The 25,442-nt window shown below is 40.7% G+C and overlaps 1 protein-coding gene across 5 annotated transcripts; it reads left to right on the top strand.

Annotated features, from left to right (window-relative positions):
- golga4 (golgin A4) lies at positions 1-25,149 on the top strand. 5 transcript variants are annotated; one of them, XM_069539209.1, is made up of 25 exons: positions 1-228; positions 1,569-1,646; positions 3,169-3,270; positions 5,903-5,971; positions 6,506-6,832; positions 6,956-7,003; positions 7,126-7,182; positions 7,275-7,373; positions 8,356-8,494; positions 8,630-8,817; positions 10,120-10,203; positions 11,036-11,183; positions 11,270-11,448; positions 11,742-11,840; positions 11,948-12,103; positions 12,836-16,635; positions 16,803-16,939; positions 17,627-17,757; positions 18,516-18,602; positions 20,019-20,039; positions 20,218-20,286; positions 20,775-20,850; positions 22,948-23,045; positions 24,102-24,188; positions 24,461-25,149. In XM_069539209.1, the coding sequence occupies exons 1-25, from the start codon at positions 151-153 to the stop codon at positions 24,473-24,475; spliced, it is 6,372 nt and encodes a 2,123-aa protein (XP_069395310.1). In that variant the 5' UTR covers positions 1-150; the 3' UTR covers positions 24,476-25,149. The 5 variants fall into 5 exon arrangements, with proteins under 5 accessions (XP_069395310.1, XP_069395311.1, XP_069395309.1 ...); XM_069539210.1 differs by having other exon boundaries at positions 8,627-8,817; positions 16,803-16,924; XM_069539208.1 differs by having other exon boundaries at positions 8,627-8,817.
- Positions 25,150-25,442: the final 293 nt, after the last annotated feature.

Here is a 25,442-nt window from a genome sequence, read left to right as displayed (position 1 = left end):
GCCGCACATGCGCACAGACGCCGGTCACCTGCTGAGGATCAGAGACGAACAAGGAAGTCTGTGGATGTCAGGGCTGAGCGAGAGGAAAACGCACCTCAGGAGGACTGTAACTTTCTGCTCGTCGGCTCCAGGCCGCGTCTGCTCGACGAGATGTTCAAGAAGCTGAAGCAGAAGATCAACGAGGAGCAGTCGCCGCAGCGGAATGCGCAGTCACCGCCGCAGGCCCAGGTCGGTTGTGGTGCTGGGAGCTAACATGCTAAGCTAACGTCTGTTTACACTGCTCGACGAGGACGAGGTCGGCCGTGTCGCCGATTAGTTCATCCAGAATACTAGTCTATTTATGTTTAATTGACTTAATGAGCTTTCAGCTGTGTTTAGCTTGTTCCGTGAGTCGGCTCCTGGGCTTTTTAAAAGTTAGCACCATGCCGAGGGAGTTAGCTGCGTTAGGTGCGTTCAAGAACACTTAAACTGGTAAATCGTGTTGTCCCACCATGTTTAAAAAAACAAGTAACAGTAATCGTCCGTGAACTTGTGAGTGGATGAAACACTCGTCAAAAATGCGATGGGCAACATGGGCGTGTCTGTTTATGTGGGCTGAGATGACAGCTGGCGGCTTCACGTGTCACATCCAGTTCCTGCCTGTGTAAAAGTCCGGCTGCAAAGAAGGATGCAAATATAAAAGATGTGGAGAAACCACAGACTCCAACGTGAAAGTCAAAGCGAATAATCGCTGGAGACGATGCTGCAGAGCTTGTTTCCTGTTTAGTTTGCAGTGAACCACACGTGATCATGTTGTCCTGGTGCGACCTCTCCTCACGTCTGTGGAGTCGATCGGTGTTTTGCATGTGTTGTCTACATTTCTAAACTATTGTCCCGCAGTTTCAACACAGATTACTTGCTCTTACTTACATCATCAGTCTGTATCGATAATTATGATAAATGTCACGTCATCAAAGATACATTTTTGCTCCTGAGTGAAAGTTGTAGTTTTCAAAGTGTCTGTATGAGCAGGGAATGAAAAACATTTTATAAATCTTGGGTTTATCAATTGTGTGTTATACGTGCTGACTGTGTTAACACAATGCATAAATGTTATGTTGTTACATATATTGGATTTTCGTTAATGCAATTGATGAAAATAACTATTGATATTGTTTTATCGCCAAGCCCTACTCCGATATAGCTTTCAAATCTAAAATTCACTCATTGTTAACCTCCTATGTATTTGACTACCTGTTAGTATGGAGCAAACTTCACTTAGTTACTTAAAGTTTGTTTGATTTTGCAGTTCCTGACACCCATTGTGTTGTTGCACAACCATGTTAAGATCAGGAGGTTCAAAGGTAAAGATAGACAAACAGTGGGGTAACAATTACATTAAAAGTTGGTTTAAACAAAGTGCAGAATTTATTGATCTGAAAGTCTCAACTTGAATCCTCAAAGACGCCTATTGTCCTATTTGAATAAGGAAGAAGAACACACACACACGTACAGTTTGCGTGCTACAGTAACATTAAGAGGTAACATAAAACACACATATACTTATATAAACTTTTTGATTTTAACAGATGAGCTCTGGTGAGCGGCGCAGCAGCCAAACTCCACCGTTTCATCACGATGGATCTCCTTCTCCCAGTGATAGAGAGGTGAGCATGGCGTTAGCCTGTGTTAATGTCTAATATATTTAAACTCAGCAGCTGCCTGCAGAGATGCCACGTCCTCCCGCCAGCTTCTATTCCTATTTTCAGTACAGAGTAATGTCTTGTCAGTGCTCGAAAACTTGTTTGTCTTGTTTTTTGCTATGCTTGATGTTCTCCCAATAACAAACCAGTGCCTTTCAATGGCTGTGCCAAGTGAAAGTAAATCCGAGACCGATCTCTGAGAGTGTAAGATAATTATATAATTTACTCTTATAATTAAAGACACAAATTTTGTTCCCTGCACATATTCCCCAAGCATATGTACTCAGTCATAGCTGCTCCATTGCTTTAAGCAAAGGCTCTTACCACAGGCTCAATTAAAAGGATGATAAAAGAACACATGGAAATGGAATTACCTTGTCATAATTGATGTCATAGATCAAATCAGCACTGCTATCTCATTTTATACAGGTACAGTCTCTTAAGTTTTCTCTTCATCTAACTGCATGTGTATTTAGAATAAAGTCAGGGAATAATGAAAAGATTTTTTTTCCATTTAATATTATTATTATATTATCATGTTGTTTATTTTGTTACAACTCTTTTAAACATAAAATATCACTGCATGAAGTCAAATATGATTTTACTATCGCTCATTTAACAATACAACATAAATTATATTTCACAGTTACCATTACTGCTTGCCAAAGCATTGGGAAGGACATTATATTGGTGGTATATTTCAGCGTGTGTATGAATAATTGATGTATCCTCCCCTCAGTGTTTTTCTTTCTTGGGTGTGTTGCTGCAATATTTTCCCCACTAGACTTCTCTGATTCGTTAGACAGACATAGACTGTCAGCGAGGCACTGACCACCTCTGTGAGATGGATGATGCAACGTGTGGTTAATAAATATATTTCAGAGCATAAAAATGGATGTTTAGAGTGTTTCTGATCTTCAGATCAAAAAAGGGCGTAATTACTTATTCATGACAAGTTTTCTACATCGAAACACTGCAGACCACTGCATAAGTGACAATGCCCATATTTGATCACGGTTATATCATCTATACCTCCTCCTTTCTCAGCTCAGGTTCAGGTGTAGTTTGGGTTCGCGTTCCCTCAACTTAAGAACTTCTTATCATCGCAGCATCTTTTTTTCTCTTCTCAAACACTTTGACACACTCTGAAAATGTGTTTTTATTTGATCATTGAACAGATTTAACCTGTCTGTAAAGACACCATAACTTTAGACTACATGCAGAGATGTCAAACTGTTATTCATGACATTAATGTTGATTGAGTGTTTCACTTTCTCGTTTTTCCAATTTTTTTTCCCTATTTCATGTAGTCTCTCTACCTCTCTCTCCCTCTCAACACTGTCTATTTCTCCATCCATCTCAGTCTGGCCAGACACTCCCTTCAGCGCTATGTCACTCTCATGGTGTTGTTTTATTCTCATTGCTCTCTGTGTTCCTCTCCTTTCCCCCACCTTTCGTCCCGGCATGGCACTGACGGGGGGGTCAGATGCTGGCTGGGATGATAGCAGAGCCCGCTTTTCTCTCTGAGTATACTATCTTTGCTCTGGACCATTCAAATCGACCCAAATCGGCCCAGGTAGCCAGTGTGGTGAGTTTGTCCTCACTTCCTCCTCCTCCTCCTCCTCTTCGTCCTCCTCCTCCTCTTGCCCTGATCCTTCCTCCTGTCTCTGCGCCTTTGGGAAATCGGTAGACATGTGGCCCGAAAAGGGACAGCTTGTTCCCTGCTCTCTGTCTCCTGTTTCGTTTGGATGTAGCATCAAGAAGGCATCTCATACGTAGGCTAAACCTGCATCCACTGGGGTTTACAATGTGGGATAGAAGCTTTGTGTGCTTTCTGCCGTATGTTGGTTTATTGCCTCACCTTTCAGTTTTTATGACCTGCCATAGAGTTTAATACTGCCCCCTTGTTATTAGATATCCTTTAGTTGCTTGCCTTAAAGCCCCTCAACTCCTTGTTATGTTGCCTGAAGACCTTTGTCCCTTCTCCCCAGAAGTCTGTTGATTTGGAAAGTTGATGTTCTCATTTTACAACCCACGGGCAGGCTGTGTAAGCAGTTGATATGTTAAATTTGTCTGTAACTCTTCCAAGTAAACAAACAAAACAGCGTCTCTTTGCTCTCGTGGAGCTTAGAAAATGGATGGCGTGTGTTTATATGTGGAGGCAGCAAGAAAACGATTTTTGTGACACAAACAATATATTTTACCACATGTCGAGCATTAGTTACCTCATCATTTAACAGAAGCCAGACAGTTACCAATAATCATTAATGATTTCATTCATTTTTGCCAAAAATGTGTTTGTCTGTTTAGTGTGTACTTAATGTATCATGTAAAATGTTTCTTTGCACATGCACATCTATTTTAAAACTCTAAATTTAAATGCTGATTGCGGTTTGTTTATCTCAAACACTTTCCATTGGACAGTTTTAATTGTACATTAATACGGGTATTGTAATTGTTTATATTAGAAAACTGTGTGACATTAATTGAAAGAAATATGAAAGTCTTCTTCTAGTGCCAATGATAACTACTTTGTTGAATAATACCAGTGAGGAAATACTGGTGAAGTGAGTGAGTGTTTGAGTCTTGTTGATTGATTACATTTAGTCTAAATATGGTTGAAGAAGCTGTACTATATGTAACTGGTTAGTCTATAACATTTTCCTCAGCTTACATAATCTTTATCAGCAGGTGTTTGTCTGTAGAGATCGATGGCTCGTTTACAGTTTGTGAACCGGTTGCAACTACAGATTGTTATTAACCATAAATATCTTCAATCCATCACAATATCTTTGTCATGTTCCATTTACATCTTAACAAAAATGTCCTTCTACAATCAAATCATATCATAATCAAATCAAATTCTTTCATTATTTGCTTTTTTCAAAGTTTGGTTTTTTAGATTAACCTTGTTGGCCACCTTTCAAGGAATCTTTTAAAATTTTGTGTCTTACTTTAACTAAATATTGGTCATGGTAACGATTGTGAGTCACAAGATTTTGGATTCAGAACGTCTTTGTATTTTGTTTATCGTTTATCCTGTTAAGAGTCTGGATGGGTCGTGTTTGAGCATTCAGTACAAAAATAAAAGTCAAGTTTACTGTAGCCCTCCTTGAACTAGATCTCCATTAGTCGAGGTCCAACCTTCAACAGCATCTTAGTGAAATAACACTAGTGAAAGATGTCAAAGTAATGTAGGCTCAAGTCAACATAAGTGGTGTTTGCAGTGGAGAATTTAGATCTTTAAAGGACTCTGCATTTCTCTTGTAAACAGGCAGGGTTTTATCAACATGATGCGTGTCCTTGATAACTAACAAAAATGCTGAATTTATTTCCTTTTGTAAAACCTTTGTAAAGATTATTTTTCTTAAAAGCTTGAGATCTGTGTTTCCAAATGGGGGTTTAATGCTAATGTCTACTTTCATTTCTACTACAGAAACCATAAGTGTGAAGTTAGAGCTTCAATAATCCTTGGTACAGTGCCCTTTGCTTGAATGAAGCTCTTTCTCACCTTGTCCCACACACGCACATACACACACATAATGACATACATTTATTAATATGCTTAAAAGAAAAAACACACCCTGGAAAAATAACTAGCGTACTTTATGCGCCGTTCTTGATTATTTGCTTTAAGAGTGATCCTTAAAACCCAGAGCCAACAGTGACAACTGGTCCATGAAGAAAATGTTCATATGAAACAGGAAATAAATGTTGAATGTTTTGCACAGTAATCCTAAAGGAAGGAGTAGCTCGGAGATGGAAAAGAGGAGGAGAAAATTTGCTTATTCTGTTCCTGCTTTTAACAAGTCAACTAAACCAACTGAGCTGCTCAATGTTCACTCACTTGAGTTATGTCTTTGTGCTCTTGTAATACAGCTGCGAGTGCACTGCCAGGCATCTTTAATTCAAATACCGGCTCTTCGACTTGACTTTTAACTGTCTGTCTGTTCTGTCCTCATGGCTGTTCTGTAGAGTCTAGTTTAACCCTTTTTTGTTTCATGTACAGTAGAGATGCCTTCTTTTTTATGTATATAACCCCTCTGTTTTTTCCAAGTTGCATGAGGGTACCCATTGCCCCTGCATTGCTCCCAGCAATACTAATATTGCTCCCACCAGAGTAATCAGGGAGAGCCACGCTGGGTGTGGATGACTAACTGGCCCAGGACAAATTCACCAGCGCAGCTTTCCTTCCTCTCATTATGTCTTTTAATCTGCAGGGTGCCTCTAAAGGACCAGCCAGGTCTCCCAGAGGCAGCATCAATGGCGAAGGAAGTGCTTCTCCTCACGTACGTTTTTTTTCTATCTCATTTTTAAGTTGAAGTTTAACTTCCCCCCTAAGTTTGGCTGAAAGTGTCTCTCTGTGGAAATCCTCAAAAGGATTTGAGAACGCAGTGAGGCAGGGCTAAGACACGCCTTCCTGCAAACCTAAATCACCTGGTTTTGGGGTTTAGTTTCAACATAAATTTGAAAATGAGGACAGCTTTCAAGATCCCCACATACAAGTGGTCCCTGGTGCCAGAGGGCCGCCCACCTTTGATTAGAGGCTGTGAACAACTCAAATATGTTCACAGTTCGTGATGTAGAGGCGTCAGTTGACTGTATGTACAGCAAAGATGGTTTGAAACACATGGTGGCGTTGTGAGACATGTTTAACCCATAAAAGTAGATTTTTGTATACATTTGGTAATAAATGTGATTTCATCAAAGAACAGTATTTTACAGCTCAAAACACATTCAAGTGTTCAGTATCACTTTAATGTTATGATGCTGTCACTCATTATCTGGTTAGTTAATGTTTTCATGCAATAACATCCTAACAGAGAGAGGAGCCGCAGTCATTTGCTCAGAAACTGCAGTTAAAAGTTCCCTCGATGGAGTCGCTAATTCGTGGTGGTGCCAGTCGAGCAGAAAGTCTGTTCCGCTCCCCTTCCAAAGACAACCTGGTCCGCAGCTCATCACGTGAATCCCTGACTCCTTTGGGAGAAAACGACTCCCCAGGTGCCCCCACATATGATCCCCCCTCAGATATAGAGAGCGAGGCTGAGGAGCCGCCAGGAACCGTGGAGTCCCTCTCCAAAGAACAGCTGTTGCACCGACTGCTCCAGGTGGAGAGTAGTCTGGGGAAGTACAGAGGGAAGTACTCAGAGGTGAGAGTCACACAAGAGATTCAAATGTTGAAACAAACTTTTAATTATTTTTTTGTATTCTCATTGAGGATTTATTTCTCTCTGTTTCTTCTTTTACTTCATACCACCTTTTTCATTGGGCAGCTGGTTACTGCGTACCGAACAGTACAACGAGATAAAGAAAAAACGCAGGTACATTTAATCGTTTTACTTTTGATAAGTTTTCCCAAAGGGGTTTTTTCATCAGGCATTTTCAGAACAAATGTACCATCCTGAGCTGATCAAATTTTCAATTCTGTTCTCCTCCTCCTCAGGTCATCCTCAGTCAGAGTCAAGACAAAGCTCTCCGCAGGATAGGGGAGCTACGGGAGGTACGGATCTACATTATAAATGGTATGTCTCTGTACGTCGATATCTGTCCGCCTGTTTAATTAAATAGTTTTATATATTGAATGATGTCTAGGAGCTTCAAATGGATCAGCAGGCCAAGAAACACATACAGGAAGAGTTTGATGCTGCGCTGGAGGAGAAAGACCAGATGATCACTGTCCTCCAAACACAGGTCAGGTTATGTGTGAATGATAAACTATAACAACAGCTTTAAGGGTTTACAAGTTGTTTAAGTTTGGATCAATATTACACATAAATTCAGTTTTTGCACTGAACATTTGCAAAGTTCTTTATAGCTTTGCTTCTGTCTGTGTTTACATTTACAGTATTTTAATACAGCTCAATTTCCAATGAAGCTTCTCTCATTTACATGTTTGTTTCTGCTCCTGTTGTCAGACAGACAGTGACAAACATTAAGACAACATGTTACCCAACAGTCCCATCCAAGCAGTTTCACATATGAGCCATCTTATTTTAGCTGTTTTCACAAGTGAACCCCAACTATTGTCACATGACACATGTTCCAACATACTGGTAATGCGTTTTGGATTGGGAGTGAGGTGGCACATGGGTAGGCCGTGTAGGTGAAGTGATATAAATGTCATTGACATGCACAGGTCTAAAAATAGAATCTGCTAGTGCCAATTCATTATAAAAGATCAGCTGCCAATGGCTTAACTCCCAACACTCAACGCTCTACTGGTCAATGATCACAAACCTAACTCACGCATGCACACACACACTTGGAGATGTAGCATTGGACTGTGACGGTGGCGCTATAGAGGTTGAAAAGACTGATGACTTTATGTTTTTATCTTTAGGAAATATTTGTTTGCAATCAATATTGTCAACAAATCTATTTACAGATGTTTTTATCTGCTCAAATTCAATGCAGTAATACATTTATATGAAAATGATCATAAGTTTGTTTGGTTGAACATGATTTCTTTTTTTGGTGTGTTTATATAACTTCAAATCTTAGTTCTTGGCTCTGCTCCTGCAACATCTGTAAAAACTACACAGATAAAAACCATGTAAATGGACATGGTTAGGTCCACAGGGAATTGTGACAAATTCAGAACGCAGCCTGTTATTGTCTTCAGTGGTAAGAGAGATTTTCTTTCACTAACTGTGGTTTTGGTTTTTTCTGTCAGGTTGCTCTGTTGAAGAAACGAGTCAAGGTGTCGCTGCCATCTGAAAATGAAGTCCCTCAGTCTGAAGATACTGAAGACTCCTCCTCTGCTGCACAAAGTCCTTCTAAGGAGCAAGGAGCTGAGTCTGAAGTCACTGAGGGTCAGCATACTTTTTTATTTAGCTAAGAGTAAATTCCAAAAGTCAGTATAAAGATATTGTGGGTTATATTCATGTGACATCTCTAGGAAACTATAGTGTGTTTTTAATTAGTGTAATGTGCTTTCTGGACAGCAGAGGGCAACAGTGATCCAGCCAAACTAATGGAGGCTCTACAGAAGAGAGTGACAAGGCAGGAGAACCTTCTGCAGAAGTGCAAAGAAGTGATGCGTACACACAAGGAGCGCAGTGCCCAGCTGGGCAGTGAGAATGAAACTCTGCAGGAGCAGCTGCAGGAAAGACTGCAGGAGCTGGAGAAGATGAAGGTAGTTAAGATGAGTTATAATACGATGATAGTTATTATGCTTGAGTAGTGACCACATTCATCTTTAATATCAGCACCTTTTAATTCAAATTGATCCATAAAGTTTAGAAAATATCTTCCCATACACTGTAACTCTTTGTCACATTTTACTTTTCCTCAAAGCAGTCAGAGAGCAATTTCATGGCAACAGCCTCTCATTAGAAATTGATGTGGCAGTAAACTGTAATTACGAAGAGGTTTGATTAAACTGGAGCGGAGCCGAGACGCTTCGAATGACTGATCAGTTTGTTTATAGTAATTCATGTTCGGCTACAGAGTGCCTGCCAGAGTCTCTGTGGTCCACTGATAATGTGACTCCATTATCTCAGTGACACTGTGCATTGCTGTGGTTCTCCGTGTCCGAACATCCCAATTCTCTGGCCACGCTCCAGGACAAGGGTTCATGTCAGTGTGACATGACTGAACCATTGTTTTTGTTGATTTCAGAAGATTTAGCTTCAGTGGAATGACCGGCTTAATTTGGCTTCTCCAAACTGTAAATATTGTTAGAAATACGCTGCTATAACTGGCTGTATGTTGATCAAGTTGCTTTCAGTTGATGCCATGATTTGTATATTAAATCTGCACCCTGTTTGGGAGTAGCAGCCTTTCCCGTGTCTGGAAAAGCAGAGGTTAACTGGCATTTAGCCCTCTTAAGCAGCATGAAGGCATCCTGGAAGCGCTGGGCTGGCCTGTGCTCATCCCCTGCCTCAGACAAATATCCCATAAAACAAACCATCTGTCTGCGATTCCTGTCCCATGGCACAAGGATTTTCAAAATCATTATTTGCAATCTGGTGTACAGAGTATTGTATAATGTTTTTACTTTTTGTACATTCACAAGAAAAATATAGATTTTTCATGTTCGTTTTATCAAGTTTTGAACTTTAAATGCTAATCAAAAGGCAGTATCGACACTGATGCCTTGTAGCCCACACACATCAAACAACTGAGAAACACAGACAATCCAGCATTTCCTGTCTAGTAACCTCCTGTTAAACTGTGGTGGCATGGAGACATAGCATCTACATGCCACTGCTGCAAAACTGGGCTGTAATTTGGGTCAACTTGTTGGTTTAGCAGGGCTTGTGTACACTATGGTTGTTTGGCTTGTGGGTGAGGAATCCTGTGTGGTGCATAAAACATCTCATTTAGAAGTTGTCTGACCAAAGCATAAACAGAACATGAGCCTGAAAGTCGGAGATGGCCCAGTGTAAAGTGGGATATTTGTCATCTTTAATTCTCTCATGTTTTCTGTTTGAAGGAACTGCACACAACAGAAAAGACCAAGTTGATCACTCAGCTGCGTGACGCCAAGAATCTAATTGAACAGCTAGAGCAGGACAAGGTGGGTGAGGAGGTTTTTTAGTCTTTAGACATATCTTCATTGATGGTCCTGCAGATTCAGTTGTTCTAGAAAACTAGACATGTTTTTTCAATCTGCTCCTGAGTAAAGACACCTTGACGCCCCATGTTGTTTCTCTTAAACTTTGACCTCAGCTGTGCAGGATGGACAGCAGCCCGTGAGATCTCTTGGGAGGTAGACCAAAAGCTCATGAGGTTAAAAACAACCAGCATGTGTCCGCCAAAGCTAATGCCCTATTTCGCCATGTCAAAGCAGTGTTTCCCATTAATTCTCTCGACTCTGATGGTAGCCATAGTCTAATATGTCCTTCTGCAGTCTTATAATGAACCAAACTATTTATTACACTTCTCATATTAACATAGGAGAACTCTAACTTGGTGATTTGTTCCATTGCTGCATTGTACAGCTATTTGCAGCATCATTTGCAACTTGTCTTTCCCTCTGTAGTCTGTGTACATGCCACTCAAGGGTCTGTTGCGTCCACCATAGATTTAATGAATTCTGTGGGAAACGTTGCAAAGAAAGTGAAACAAAATAATTCCTGGATCTACTGATTTCCACACAAGCATTTAATGGGTTCTTTCCTGACCACATCTTCCTCCCAAGTATTGTGGTAATCTGTCCTGCAGTTTTTGTAGTACTGCTAAATAATAGATGGATATACAAAATGAAAATAACCTCCTTGGCTGAGGTAAAAGTGGTAAAAGAGACACACACAGGGCTTGAGTTAGGGTTTGAAATACAGATATAGTAGTGATCAGTTTCAGTATTGAAGCATTTGCTCAGATGGTTGATTTTCTTTCATGGCTTTTAGGGAATGGTCATTGCTGAGACAAAGCGGCAGATGCATGAGACATTGGAAATGAAAGAAGAGGAGATTGCGCAGCTCCGCTCCAGGCTCCAGCAGGCTACTGCCCAGAAAGAAGAATTACAGGACCAGAAAGAAAAGGCTGAGAAAACAGGTGAGTGGAATCCACCTCTGTTAAAATTCTGCTAAAATAATTTTTCGAAGCACGTTCTAATGTCATGTTGATTTTCCCTCACAAAGCATTTGAAGAACTTGAACGAGCCCTTGGTGTAGCTCAGAAGGCGGAGGAGGCCCGCAAGCAGCTGCAGGTTCAGCTGGAAGAGCAAGTGAACAACATTGAAATGGCCAGTGAAGAAGAGAGAAAGAAACTGCAGCAGGAACTCACACGAGTCAAACAGGAGGTGGTCATCATCATGAAGGTCAGGGAGTGACAAATTCTTTCTAAAGAAGTGATTAATACATTAAAAGGTATCACCTTGTAAGAGTGTTGATTGTTATTTAAACATGGCATGTTATAGTAAGTAAATAATTAAAACAGAAAACTCTTCTTATAACAGTATTTCACATTTTCTACAGTGTAAGGCAAATTTAACCTATTAGATTTGTATTGACTGTTGATATTTGTTTGATATTTGCAATGTGTTTTATATTGTAAATTGTCTCTTTACAAAAAAGAGCTCTATTAAAACAGATGTATTATTATTTCTATTAGAAATCATCTGAGGAGACAGTGGCTGGTTTGGAAAAACTCCACTCTGAAACTCTGGCTGCAAAAGAAGTAGAGACAAATGCCAGAATCAGCAAAGCTGTGGTAGGTGCCAAACGATTTCACAAATATCATTTCACAGTATAAACAAGCACATCAGATGAAAAACAATTACTTTTTAAATGTTATTTTGACGTGATTGTGCTGTTTAGGAGGAGTGCAGAGCAGAGTTTGCCCAGTTAACAAAGGAGCAGGAGCAGCAGTCGTCTCTAGCTCTGGAGGACGCAGAGTTACAGAAGACTGCTCTGAGGAATGAAGCTGATAGCAAGGTTAAAGAGATACAGCTGGAGCTGGAAACTGCAAGAACCGTGAGTCTATTTTACACTCTTTCTAATGCAGTTATTAACTAGGCTTGTGTGAAAGCTTTAAATGTTTTTATTTGTTAAGCACGTCCCTATCAATAACCAGTCGCCTGAAAAGAAAAAGAAAAATAGCTGGTGTCAGTTTTCCCTTCCAGGACTGTATTAAACACGACCAATCATTTAATTTGGTCCCTATGAAATAATTGCTGCTGGCCTGCATGCACCCTGCCATGCTCTCACCGTGCATGATGTAGTGTCTTCAGCCCGGAGACATACACTGTTGAAGCAGTTCTCAGAAAGTGCACGTTCATGTGTTTTGGGGGCGTAGCTTTCACAAGGACCAATGGGAGGGGCTGGGATAGGGGTCCCATTTTGTGTAGTCGGCTCTTGCGAACTTTTCCAGGATTACCAACCCTAACTGCTTAATAACTTAATTGATAAATAAAAATAGCTTTTATATCATTTGATTTTAAGGTAATCTGGCAAGTTAAGTAAATGCAGTATACTTCTAAGTGTATACAACTACATGTGTAAATGATTTACATTTTTGATAAATTGAAAGTCAGTTTTATTTGAATCGCCTACACATACATCTTTCTGCCATTTCTGTGCAGCCCCATTGGTAAAAAAAATATCCATTAACTGTTTGTTTTTATAGCAGTCAGAATCATGTGAAATTATAAACTGTATTGACTATGTGAAAAAAATATATAACGACCTGGATGTGTGTGATTGCAGAGGATACTGGAGCTAGAGAGTTCTCTGGAGAAGATCTCACAAGATGGATCAAGTCTCTCCCATGAATTTTCCGGTCAGATGGATGAGCTGAAAGATAAACTCAAGGAGCAAATCTCCGCATTACAGGAAAAGCACCAGGAGCAGCTGGAAAAGCACAAGGGTGTCCTCAAACAGCAGCATGATGCTGTTGTTGAGGAGCTCAAAGAAAAACACAGAGTCGAAGTGGAAACCCTCATGAAGGACAAAGAACTGCAGTTCCAAGCGCATGTTGAAGACATGAACCTGAAAACATTAGAGAAACTGGATGCAAAGCAGGCAGAACTGGAGGCTCTTTCCTCTGAAGCCTCTGAGGCTTTGGCCAGTAAACAGCTTCTGGAGGAGAAGTTGGTGGCAGCTGAAGAGGCTCAATGTTTAGCTCAGAAGGAGCACGAGCAGAAATTTCAGGATCAAATGGCAAAGCACATTGTCGAGCTTGCAAACGTCAAACAGGAGCACGAGCGGTCAGTCGGAGGTGTAGAGAAAATTCTAAAGCAGGAACTTAATGCTATGCAGATCGTTTTGAGGGAAAAGGAAAAGGAAATTGGGGAACATATCCTTCGAGAAAAAACACTACAAGAGGAATCAAATTCCAATATGCAGGAAATAAAGGTCAAGGTTAAGGAACTTGAAGAGCTGCAACAGAGTTTATCACAATCCCAGTTGGAAAACGGAAGCCTTAAAGACTCTTACGGACAGTTAAGTAAAATCTCTGAGGAGCTTGATCAGTGTAAGAACGAGTTGGCTGATTTGGAGCATCAGTTGGAAGCTGCAAAGAAAGATTGTGAACAGAAAGAGAAGTCACTTCAAGAACAAGAACATCAGTTACAACAGACCAAAAAGGATCTTTCAGACCAAGCGAAGTCATTTACTATAGAACTGAACACTAAGCAGGAGGAACAAACACACCTTAAGAAACAGCTAAATGAAAAAAACGCCCATGAGAAGAAGATGAAAAACACTATAACTGAGTTGGAAACTAAGGTGAAATCACAGGAAACTAAAATGGAAAAGTTCAAGCAGAAGGCCAAAGAGATGCAGGAGAGTTTTAAGAGAAAACTTCAGCAGAATGAAGAGACCATGAAGAATGAACTGGCAAAGAAGGAGACAGAGCTTCAGCAGAAAGAGCAACAAGTTCAAGAGAAAATTCTCGAGATGGCCCAAAAAAGCTCCCATGGCCTGAGCTCTGCAATGACAGAGCTGCAGGCTAACCATAAGGAGGAAGTGGAGAAGCTGCGTGACACCCACAAGCATGAGGCTGATGAGCTGCAGCGTCAGTGGCAGGAGAGGTTTGGGCAGCAGGAAGAGGAACTGATGGAAAAACACTCAGTCGTGCTACAGGAGAAGGCTCAGGAATTGGAGGAATTATCTCAGCAACTTGGCAAAAGCAGAGAGGAGACTGATCAAGTGATGTGTGAAATAAAGGACTTAAAGGAGGAGCTGGCAATTCGAGAGACCACTGTGCAGAAGCTGCAGGAAGAGCTTAACGAAGCAGCAATGAAGCTAGAAAGTTTGTCTCAGGGTGAAGCAGTGTTGAAAGAGCAAATGGAGTCAGTGGAGAGGAACCTGAACCAGGCTATGAATGAGAGAAACGCCCTGCAAGACAAGCTGAGCACGACGGAGGAAGAGAGCAGAGAGAAGACTAAGAGTTTGTCAGATAAGTTGGAGGAAAGAGAGACACAGCTTAAAGCACTGGAAAGTTCCAAATATAAAGAAAGTGATGACTTGCAGAGTAAATGTGAGGAAACTGCCCGTCAACTACAAGCCAAGGAAGCAGAGTTCCAGCAGCAATTAATTATGATCAATAAGCAAGTGGAGAATTACTGTCAGGAGGTTCAGTCTAAAGTGGAGTGTGGATCTAATGAACTCAGTCAAAGAGTTGAATGTAGGGTGAATGAGCTGAATGACAGACTGCTGTGTAGTCAGAGAAAGGTAGGGAATCTCAAAAACACTATCCTTACCAGGGCAGACAGAATTTGCACTTTAGAGGAGACTCTCCGCCGGCAGATGGAGGAGAACAAGAATCTATGCATTTCATTAGAACAGACGACTGCTCAGGTAAATGCTCACGCAGAGCATATCAAAGCCTTAACAAACGACAAGGAGAATCATTCCCTGTCTATCAATGACAAAGTTCAGAAAATCGATGAGCTGAGGGAAGCAAACAGAATCATATCGGATAGCATGAAAACAAATGAGGCACATATCGGTGAGTTGGAAAGCATCGTCAGTGACTTGAAAAATCAGCTAGAAAGTTGCATAAAAGAGAAGGAGGAAGCCATAAATCATCTGAAGCAGCAGTATGAAGAGGAGAGACGACAGGCTGCTGTTCAGATGAAGGAGACCATTGAGAGATTGGAGCAGGAGAGGAAGTCTGCATCGGAGCAGGCAGACACACTCAGGAACAGTCTGTCTGAGTATGAGAACAAAGCAGAGAGCAAGTTCGTCCAGAATGACAACACTATCAGATCTCTACAGGCCCGGCTGGAAGAGCTGGAGCGTGAAATATCTGAAAAGAACGAAGCTCTGCAAAGCCTGACAGCAAGTATTGACAATCAGTCCATCAGCAAGTCTGAGATGGACCAGGTGTTGAGCGAGAAAGAGCAGAAACTCAGCGGACTTACCTCGGAGCTAGAGAGTTGCGTTGGCAGACTCGCCGAGCTGCAGGAGCAGTTAGCCTTAAAGTCAAAAGAGTGTGAACAACTCGCAGCAGATCTGAAGCAGCAACATAGCATCAGAGAGAGCGACAAAAGGGAGCTGGTGGAGCAGCTGCAGCAGACCCAGATGCAGTGCGCTCTGAATGGTAACTTAGAGCAGGAGATGGCAGGGAAGTTACACTCCCTCGAGGAAGACAACCAAAAGTGTAAACTCGAGCTAGAGAGTCAAAGGGAGGAATTTGAAAGGATGAAAAACGAGATTATAAAGAGCAAAGAGGAGAGTCTGAAGGCAACTGAGGAGAAGTTATCCACAGAGAGTGCTCGGAAAGTGTCAGAGCTGAAGAAGAAAGCTGAGCAGAAAATCGGTCAGATTAAAAAACAGCTGACTTCACAGCTTGAGGAGAAGGAGCAGACAATCAAAGATCTTCAGACCAGGGTGGAGGAAATCAAGAGCAGCGAAACGTCAGGCAAACAACACATAGAAACATTAGAGGAGAGAACGAAAACTCTGGAGGAAGCTCTTGTCAAGCTAAAAGAGGAGCAGGAGAAAGAACTTGAGCAGACGCTGAGTAATGAGAGGCTTGAGAAAGAAAAGTCTTTGGAAGAAGTGAAAATTATGTATGAAGAGAAGTTGTCTTTAGTTCAGACAGATACAGCTCAACAAGGGGAACTCAAAGAAGCTAAGTCAGCACTGCAAGAGATCGAGGTAAAGCTAAAAGAAGCAGAGGAGCAAAATCAAAATCTCCTTACAGAAATAAATCATCTGAAAGAAGAGATGCGTGAGAGGGAAGCCCGGCTTAATCAACATCAGGAAACTATTAAACAACCAGAAGTAGTGGCTGAGATGATGGTTGAATGTAGCAGTGCTCAGCAAACCAAGAGCGTGATGGAAAACGAAACGCAAAACCACTATCCCCTGCAAGAAGTGGATGGCGATTCTCTGGAGTTGCTCAAGAGCAAGCTGAGTCGAGTGACGAACGAGAAGGAGAAAATCCACAAGGACTTCACCCGGTTACAGAAAGACGTGCGATTACTGAGGAAGGAGCATGAACAGGACTTAGAGTACATGAAGAAAGAGTTGTTAGAGGAGAACGAGAAAAAGCTGAAGTAAGTCCATGATATGAAGGTAGTTGTAATAATGTGTAACTAACCATTGACATCCTACATTTGTAGACAACACATTTCATTGACCTTTTGTCTCTGTAAATATTTAAACACATTATTGTGTTGTCCAAACTGATTTACTACATTGCTTTTACCTTGTGTTGTCATAGAATGGAGTTGGAAGATGTGGAAATGAGGCACAATTCTGCTATCAAGCATTTAATGAGAGAGATCAACACACAAATGGCCTTAAAAGAGACGGAGCTTGACGCGGCAGTAAAGGAAGCCATTGGTGAGGCGGAAGAAAGTAAATCTCCATTCATCAAATTCAAAGTGATGAGATTCAAAGCACTGGATATTAGTGATTAAAGAAGACATATAATGCTTATATTCAGGTTCATGCTCTAATGGACAGAAAGGACATCAATTTCCTCATTCTGCATCATCATTGCTGCAGCCCCTCTTTTCAGCCTCTGCCTGAAACACTTGGTCTTAGCTCCTGTCCCCCTCCTGATAAGACAGTACTCAGGAGCTTCAGTGTTTTCTGTTGGGGAGAAAAGCTCACTTTACCACAGGCCTTGGGCTTTTTTCACTTTGCAGACATTTAAAATTCCCCAAAACCTCTACAACACACATGAAAGAAAAAACTGATAACGCATTATATGTCTCCTTTGAAATAAATCTTTTAGCACAATACAGTCTGCTCATGTATTAACCATCCAAGTATCTGACTTATAATCGTAAAGATGATGACTTCCATGTACAACAATAGTGTGGAATAACATGGAAACATGTTTTATTTCATCTTGACACTGGGTGGAACAAAATTAAGCAATTGTTGCACTTGGAACAGTGCAACTGATTTAACATGTTTCCTTATTTCCTCCATGGTTAAAATCCTGTTAAATTTCCAGATGGGTTGTGAGTGAGCAGTTTGGAGCATGACTATGGTTTTATTTGCTAACTCTGGCTTCTGTCCCGCTCCTCGACACAGTGAAGGCCCAGAGCGTTGAAGCAGAGCTCATCAGCAGCCACCGTGAAGAAGCCAGTCAGTTCAAGAAGGTGATCACGCAGAAGGAGGATGATTTGCACAGGACTGTTCAGAAATATGAACAGGTCATACAGGTACAGTAAAAAAGACAAAAACGTTACTCCTAAAACAAGAAAAGAAAATAGTTTTACTGTAGAAAGGAGATTGAACTTTCACCATTTGGAAGCTATCACTGCCCTAGTTGGCAGCTACGTTCTCTTTGACCTATCAGATTAGATCAAAACCCCTGAATACCATTAATCATCTGATTTTATTAATTGATTCTAAACTGACAAACTGACATAATACATGATGTATCTATGTTATTTAAATCATAAATTCTTCTACTACACAGTATTTTCATGTATCTCCTTGGAGCCTTCTACCAGGATCTAAAAGAACTTAACTTAATTATCAGTGAAAACCTGCTGAATGATAAACAAGGACAGGTGATGAATTAAAACGGGGGAAAAACAACACGAAGTACCTCACATAGCTGTTAAGATGGGTTGACTTGTGTCTGTGAAAGCCGTAGCACATGATTCACATCATTTTCACACATCATCAAACCAATCAGTGACCTCTTGTACCCTGTGGACGAGGCCAGTGTCATCCTGTTTCTCAGGTTTGCCCTTGGATTTGTCACATGTCTGTGTTTGGAATCTGGTTAAATGATAATTTACAAACACTCAGTGGCTGGTATGAAATTTTCCTCTGTTACTGTCTCCTGATGTAATTTAAGACAGGTCTGAAATAAGTGCAGTGACTGGCTCTAAAATAGTTGAGTTGTGATGCTGCGATGAAACATAGGAAATGACTCAGCCACTATTATTATTATTATCTTTTTTTGTAGAGTCGAGAGGAGGAGATGGGAGACAGAGTGTGGCAGGTTCAGAAAGAACTGGAGGAGTTGCGAGCGAGGAGCCACGGCACGTCTGAGGTACAAACAGCTCTGACCTTCTGTACATTTTCAACAGTTCTTCAAACATCTGTGATTGGTTTTGAAACTGGTTGATGCAATAGGGACATTTTCCCCATTTACACAGATGTAGAAATTCATACCTGCAGCTATCAGTTCATTATATATGAGTCGAGAGGGTTAGATTCAATTTATAGACTGATTTGAAGTCATAAGTCACTTAACAATGGCTACACGAAATAACAACGGCTGTATGAAATCACTTTTGCAGTTTCCTTCTGGGATATTGACGGAAGCATTACTAGTTTTGAATGACAGCTTAATCCAGGTGTGTTTTAGTTTCAGTATCACAAGGCCCCTTCAGTTGCCTTATTATTGAAAGTTCATATCCAGTATAATAGACTTAGCAGTTACCGGTTATCTTTTCCTTTGCCTTGTTCCGTAATTGAAGGATTTCTTTTGAAAGCTGGGAGACAATTTGTCTTCGCTCTTTGCTGTGATCAGTGTCTCGCTCCGGTCACGTGGCTCCTCTCCAAAGCGCACCGGATGCTGTGAAGCTCTTTTGATTCACTCAGGAATGTTCTCCTCTGAAAACAGAGATTGCGAGGCAGCAGCCAGCCTCAGTTCCTGTTCTCAATTATCATCATGCGAGGTGATTCACAGCCTAAGATTTATACCACAGCAATACTCGCATTCAAGATGTGTATGCTGGCAAGAGTCCATAAAGGACAGAAGTACTCCTGAGAGATGTTCTAACCCAGGTGCTGAGGGTGCCATGAGACCCCTGCATTGATTTTTCTACTCATGTCCAGATGCACACAAACAAAGAATTACGTTGCACCCTCTGCTGCATTTTTCCCTCGTGAGGTCATAATTTTTATGGGTGGATTGTATGGGTTTACGCTCCAGGAGGCTTTTCTTTACTACAGGGCTCACAAACCATTCTTCATTTAGACAGTGGGCCTATATGTCTTCCCTTAGAGACAGCACTCGTTTCAGTGTGTTAACAGTCCTTCCATTGCACTGTGTAATTTAAAGGTTAGGCAGGTAATATTCTAAATGTTCGTCTTTTCTCAAAAATCCCATGAAAAGAGCGGCAGTGAGGTTTAAAGTTACAGTGCTTATGTTCATGGTAAAGATGTGAATTGATGACACTGGGGCTCTATGGCACAGATGAATCAACTCAAACAGGATTTTCACACACAGACAATATTTATGATGAATTTATTGTTGGTTTTGATTGATATTTGTTGACTAAAAGAAAAATGTGGAATATCGGTACACTTGTCCTTTAAAGATAAACTATGTAGTTTAAATGTTGTTATAAAATAACTGACTGAATTTGGCTATTATTATTTTTACTGTAGGTACACATATATCTTATATATTTTGTACTAACTCACGGTATCTTCTTATTTCTCTTTAATTCTGGTGCAGATGAGCTCAGAAGAACTACAGGTGCGTGTGCTGCTTCACTGGTTTCACTGTTTTACGGGTCATATCATCTAAGCCCATTATCACTGTAAAACAGTGTTTGATCATGAAAACGTGCCTCATTGATGGGCACATACTATCAGTGTGTTGTATTACTTGTTCCACCTCCTCATTATAATGAATGTTCTGTCCTTCACCTCAGGCTCAGCTCGCTGAGAAGACTACCTTACTGAGCGAGGCTCGGCTGAAGGAGCAGGAATTTGTTGACAGAGTGAGTGTCGACCCCTGTGTGTGTGTGTGTGTGTGTGTGTGTGTGTGTGTGTGTGTGTGTGTGTGTGTGTGTGTGTGTGTGTGTGTGTGTGTGTGTGTGTGTGTGTGTGTGTGTGTGTGTGTGTGTGTGTGTGTGTGTGTGTGTGTGTGCGTGCCCTCTCTGCGGGTACAAGTGAACAGCAAATCCCACACAGTGTATTCCCAGGGTTCTGTTGCCTCTAGCGAGAGCAGCTACTGCTCTCCCGCTGCATCAACTTAATTACGCGGCACATCTGTTTACATTTGGTTTAACTCCATAAACAATCACAGCAACGCCTCCCACAGTTTTTCTCACACATATCGTCATTCTCAAAAACATCCCCAAAGGACGACCAACAAAATGTTTATCACTTGCAACAATTTAGGCTAATGCATAGCATTAACCCAGTGGGGTCAGATAGCCCTATTGTATTATTAAACTGTGCGTTCTTGTGTGTTTGTCCACGCTAGATTCACTCGCTCGAGGACAAGATTAAATGTTTCCACCGAAAGACTGTTGTAACTCATCTCGGGAGCACATTCAAAGGTAATGTTAACACCATGAATCACTTAGTTCTGCTTTTCGAACCAATTTTCCCTGGGATCAGCTTAACAAAGATCCCATACACAGCGGCTGAACACAGGAGAGTAACATTAACACACCTACAGTAAAAGATCGGTTACACAATGTTTATTTAGAAAGGGATTTTTAACTCATTATTGTTACGTCATATTAGGGCAGGCAAGTATTAGGGCCACTTAAAGGTAGGATTGGCCATTTGTTTCTGAAACACATCTTATTGTTGAATTTGTAGCCCTAAATAATTCATCTGAAAAAAAAAATGACTGTAATAAAGACAGATTATATTGAATATTGCATTTGAACTGAATGAAATGATTGGTCACATCCTGCTCCCTGAGTCTGGATCCAGAACGACTGGAGCTCCTGAAAGCACATGTACTCCTTGCTGGTTATTTCCTGAAAAATCATTTGTTCTTCATCCTCTACTAATATTACAACTTTATTCTCATAATATTACCACTTTACTTCTGTAATTACTCTTTTCTTACAATCACGATTTTTTTTGTCAGTATGGTCCTAATACTGTTACAATCTTTGTATATTTAATAGTTATTGTCTCAGAACTGCTGCTGTCAGATATCATAGTTCTGCCTAATCTGCCCTTAACCACATCACGTTAGATCAGAGATAAGGCAAGAGATGCAGATTCAGAGTAATGTGTGCTAACGTCTTATTTTCTAGACTGGTTGAACTATACTTTTGAGGACATTTGTATTTGAACTGTGACTTAACGTGGACTGGTAAGGGTTAGAGTTATGGTTGGAGCTGTGGTTATAATTAGGGTTTGGTTATGGTCGGAGTTGGGGTTCGTCATATAGCTCTTGTTGTTGAGGTCTGGCTCCAGCTCTCAAAGTTGTATCCTCAACTGTATCATAGACTAAACGTTGCGTTGCTTGCGTGTGTGTGCCAGACGGTGTTTAGAGAGATGGAGTGAATCCTCCCCTCCTTTCCTGCTGGTGTAATAAAGAGGAGCCGCTGTCAGAGGGGGGGCGGTGAAGAAGCCATCCTTGGATTTAATGGGTTTTGCAGATCGTGGTCTTAATGTTTCCCACACAAGACCCCACAGCACACAGACTTTTCAAATCATCCGCTACACACATACTGTATCCAACCTAGTGCCTGCTCTGTCCTGTATTTCTTTTCGACCACTGTACTTATCAGTGAAAGTGTCCGCCTCTCATTGTGTTGAGCCGTCTTAACCCAGACAGAGCAGTGATATCAGGTATACGGCTGCTGATAAGTGTTTTCAGGTCTGTAGCTTGCCTGGTGCAACATGGAGTCAGGAGGACAAAGGCGAGGAGGAGGATTTATTGGTGACGCAATACTTCACAGCAAAGATAAGAGTTGTTTACACTAGACTAAACTCACGGCCTCTCTTGGCCCACACAGGGACATTAGGTGTCGTCTGAATTATTATTCCAGATAAATAATGGGGATTTTTCAGTTGTTGTAGCAGAAGCCTAAGTGTTACCAGCCCTGCCCGAGTTGTCGCACTGATTCTCTCATTCATAGTTTTTAAAGGGATAATGGTGTTATAGCTTTGGGGCTGAGAATTAAAAAGTTCATTCTTAGACTCTTGTATTATTAAAATGCTCCTGCTGGGCCTCGCCATTCTTTCCTGTGCTTGTAGTCGCTGCTTAATTTGAACCCATGCCTACGCAGACAGAGGTTCTGTGTTCGGTTGCTAAAACAAACATGATGTTGTGCGACAATTCAGCTGGAGTGAGGTTGAATGTGTAATGGTTGTACTTGAAAACTGCAGAAGAAAATCAAACGCTCTACATTTACAAACCAAATTAGTTACGTTTTTAGACAGATATTCCAATTTGAATCTTAAAGCAATGTTTTATTCTTTATTTGTGTACTGTATTTAACTAAGAAATCTTCTTCAGAGACACATTATATCTCAGAACAGAGACCTGGACAGACTGGTAGCAGAGTATCTCATAAAACTCAGTAAACTAATTGATCATTTACAATTTGAATGCAGTATTATTTAAATATAACATTTAATTTATAGTGGACTGATAATGAAATGTCGGGCTCTGCTTGTTTTTACAGATCCTGTTTTCAACAGCACTGAGGCTCTTTCAGAAGCCACTGAGATGGAGTACCTGAGGAAGGTGTTGTTTGAATACATGATGGGACGGGAAACAAAAGTATGTGACATTTTTATACACAAAAGATATTTTTCAATTTTGGTTAGTGTCCTATTTTTTTAATTCTTATTTTGTAATATTTCTAAATCTCAAGTGCTGGATGTCTGTCACCTTAATGAATGAATAATAATAATAAAATAATAACAATGATGATGATGATGATGATGATGACAATAATAATACATTTTTATTTCAAGGCACCTTTCTAAACACCCAAGGACACAGATCTTACAATACATCGTATGTGAATATTTATAATAGTAAACCAAATTTATGTAAAACAAAATTACAGGATAAGACAGAATAGGACGAGGTTATGCTTGATGGACAGTAAAACAGTGATAGTTTAAATTTGATATGATTTATTTTATAGATGTATAATTTTGGGTGATTTTGAGGTGACTGTGATATCATTTGGTAAAGTCGTAAAGAAGTCACGTTGTGTCCAGTTTTCTCAGGTAAAATTAACAGTGATCTGTTTAATTAACAGTGCTGTTGACATGGTCCTAAAGTCAGCGGGAGTTTCTCGGCTCCTCAGCAAACAGTTAGTCTTTATGGCAACATGGCAGACCTCCCCAGTGTTGGAGGAGGATGTCCCTCGGGCTGCCTGCTCACACATGCATCCTGCATGACGCAGAATTGCCATTTAAAGACGTGCTGGCCTTGTTTAGTGTTAGTGGAGTGGTTAGGTTTCCTACACAGCAGCCCTGTTTCTGATTATCCCCGGCGTTTATGGGGAAATGCATGCTCCCTGGCAGATAGGCCTGGAGTTGATTATGCAGATAATGTTTTTTCCCTTTCGTTTTTTCGTTCCTGTCGGACTTAAATTGTCTCCGAACAAGTTTAATATAATTACATCATGGTGTCACAGGGTAAGAGGTGTGTGTGTGTGTCTCTGGTGTTTGTCCAAGGGATGTTGAAATGAAAGATGAAGATGACAAACTCTTCTTCACTGAGGTTGAGGAAGTTCAGAGTTTATTGGTTCAAATGTCAGTTGTGAAGCGTTTGGATTCACTTTTTTGTTTGTTAATTCATTCTTTTCCTTCTCATCTGCAGACAATGGCCAAAGTGATTACCTCCATGCTCAAGTTTTCTCCAGATCAAGCGCAAAAGGTTTTGGATAAAGAAGACTCGAAAGCGATTGTGAGCATCTGTTTACCTCCTCAGGATACTTTGAACAAAGCTCAGTATCAAACCCAACCCGTTACCCACAACTCAACCTTTAGCATGTGTTTTGACCCTCTCACATCTGTTCTGTGGGTGTCCCCCGACCCGGTGCAAGACTCTGCTTTTAAATAACTCATTGGTTGAACTCACCTCAGCCTCCTTTGCTGGTATCAACATATACGATGAATGAATTCTTCATTGATACTTTCTTGATTGACCAAGTTCCTGTCATGTCCATCTCTCCACAGCCTTGGTTACGATGAGTGGCTAAATAATTCCTGTACTTTGAGGTGAAAATCTGCTGCTGCTGCTGAAGGGGAAGACTGCCATGGATTTGATCGAGTCCTTCTCTCTGCATTTCTTGTCATTTTATATCTGTGTGTGTGTTTGTGTGTGTGTGTGTGTGTGTGTGTGTGTGTGTGTGTGCGTGCGTGCGTGTGTGTGGGCTGCAGTATGTGTGACTATATGTAAAGGTATGAGGGAATTATGAGAGAATATACCAGAAACACAAATCTTCCATGAATCCAATTTTACTTTAGGATTAAGCTTAATTTATTTGTTTTAGATGAAGAAAAAATGAGTTTCTGTTTATTTCAGAATGTTTGAATATGGTTTGGCTTGTGCAATAAATGATATTATCATAATGTATTGATGCTGACAGTCAGTTGATTAATAGGTTTCTGTGTCGTGCTGTTGTCTGAATCACTTCCTCTGTAAAACGTTAAACGACCCTTTAACTGTGCACTCGCACCACGTTAAGATTCTGGACCTTGTTTGTCTAATGCAGCCTTTTTATGCTTTATATTCTGACACTGATATAGAAACCCCCCAAAACTCACAACTGTAAATTGTACTGTGATTATGAGAACTGTACTATAGGGCACCATATGACTTGCTATACATTTTCAGATTAACAGATTAAATCTTATTTACAGAACACCTTTTGTCACTCCTTCATCCTTCTTATCTCACTGTGTCTTGAATGTTAAATCCAAACCTTTATCTTATCTTATTTTAACATTGTTTCGTCCGGTTCCCAGAGGCTAAAGAATGATAACAGACAGTTTAAATAGACACTTGTAGAATGCAGACATCTCAACAAACATTGGTCATAAAGATCCTCTTGGTTTTGTGTTGAGCAACGGTAAGCCACTACCAGCAGGTGACCTTTGTTTGACCTCTCATTTCTTCATTTGGTTTCGTACAACACTTCAGTTTTCTCATGTAAAG

This window comes from Paralichthys olivaceus, chromosome 14, assembly GCF_024713975.1.
Source record: "Paralichthys olivaceus isolate ysfri-2021 chromosome 14, ASM2471397v2, whole genome shotgun sequence".
NCBI classification, from domain to species: Eukaryota; Metazoa; Chordata; class Actinopteri; order Pleuronectiformes; family Paralichthyidae; genus Paralichthys; species Paralichthys olivaceus.
This window is presented reverse-complemented; position numbering and strand designations above follow the sequence as displayed.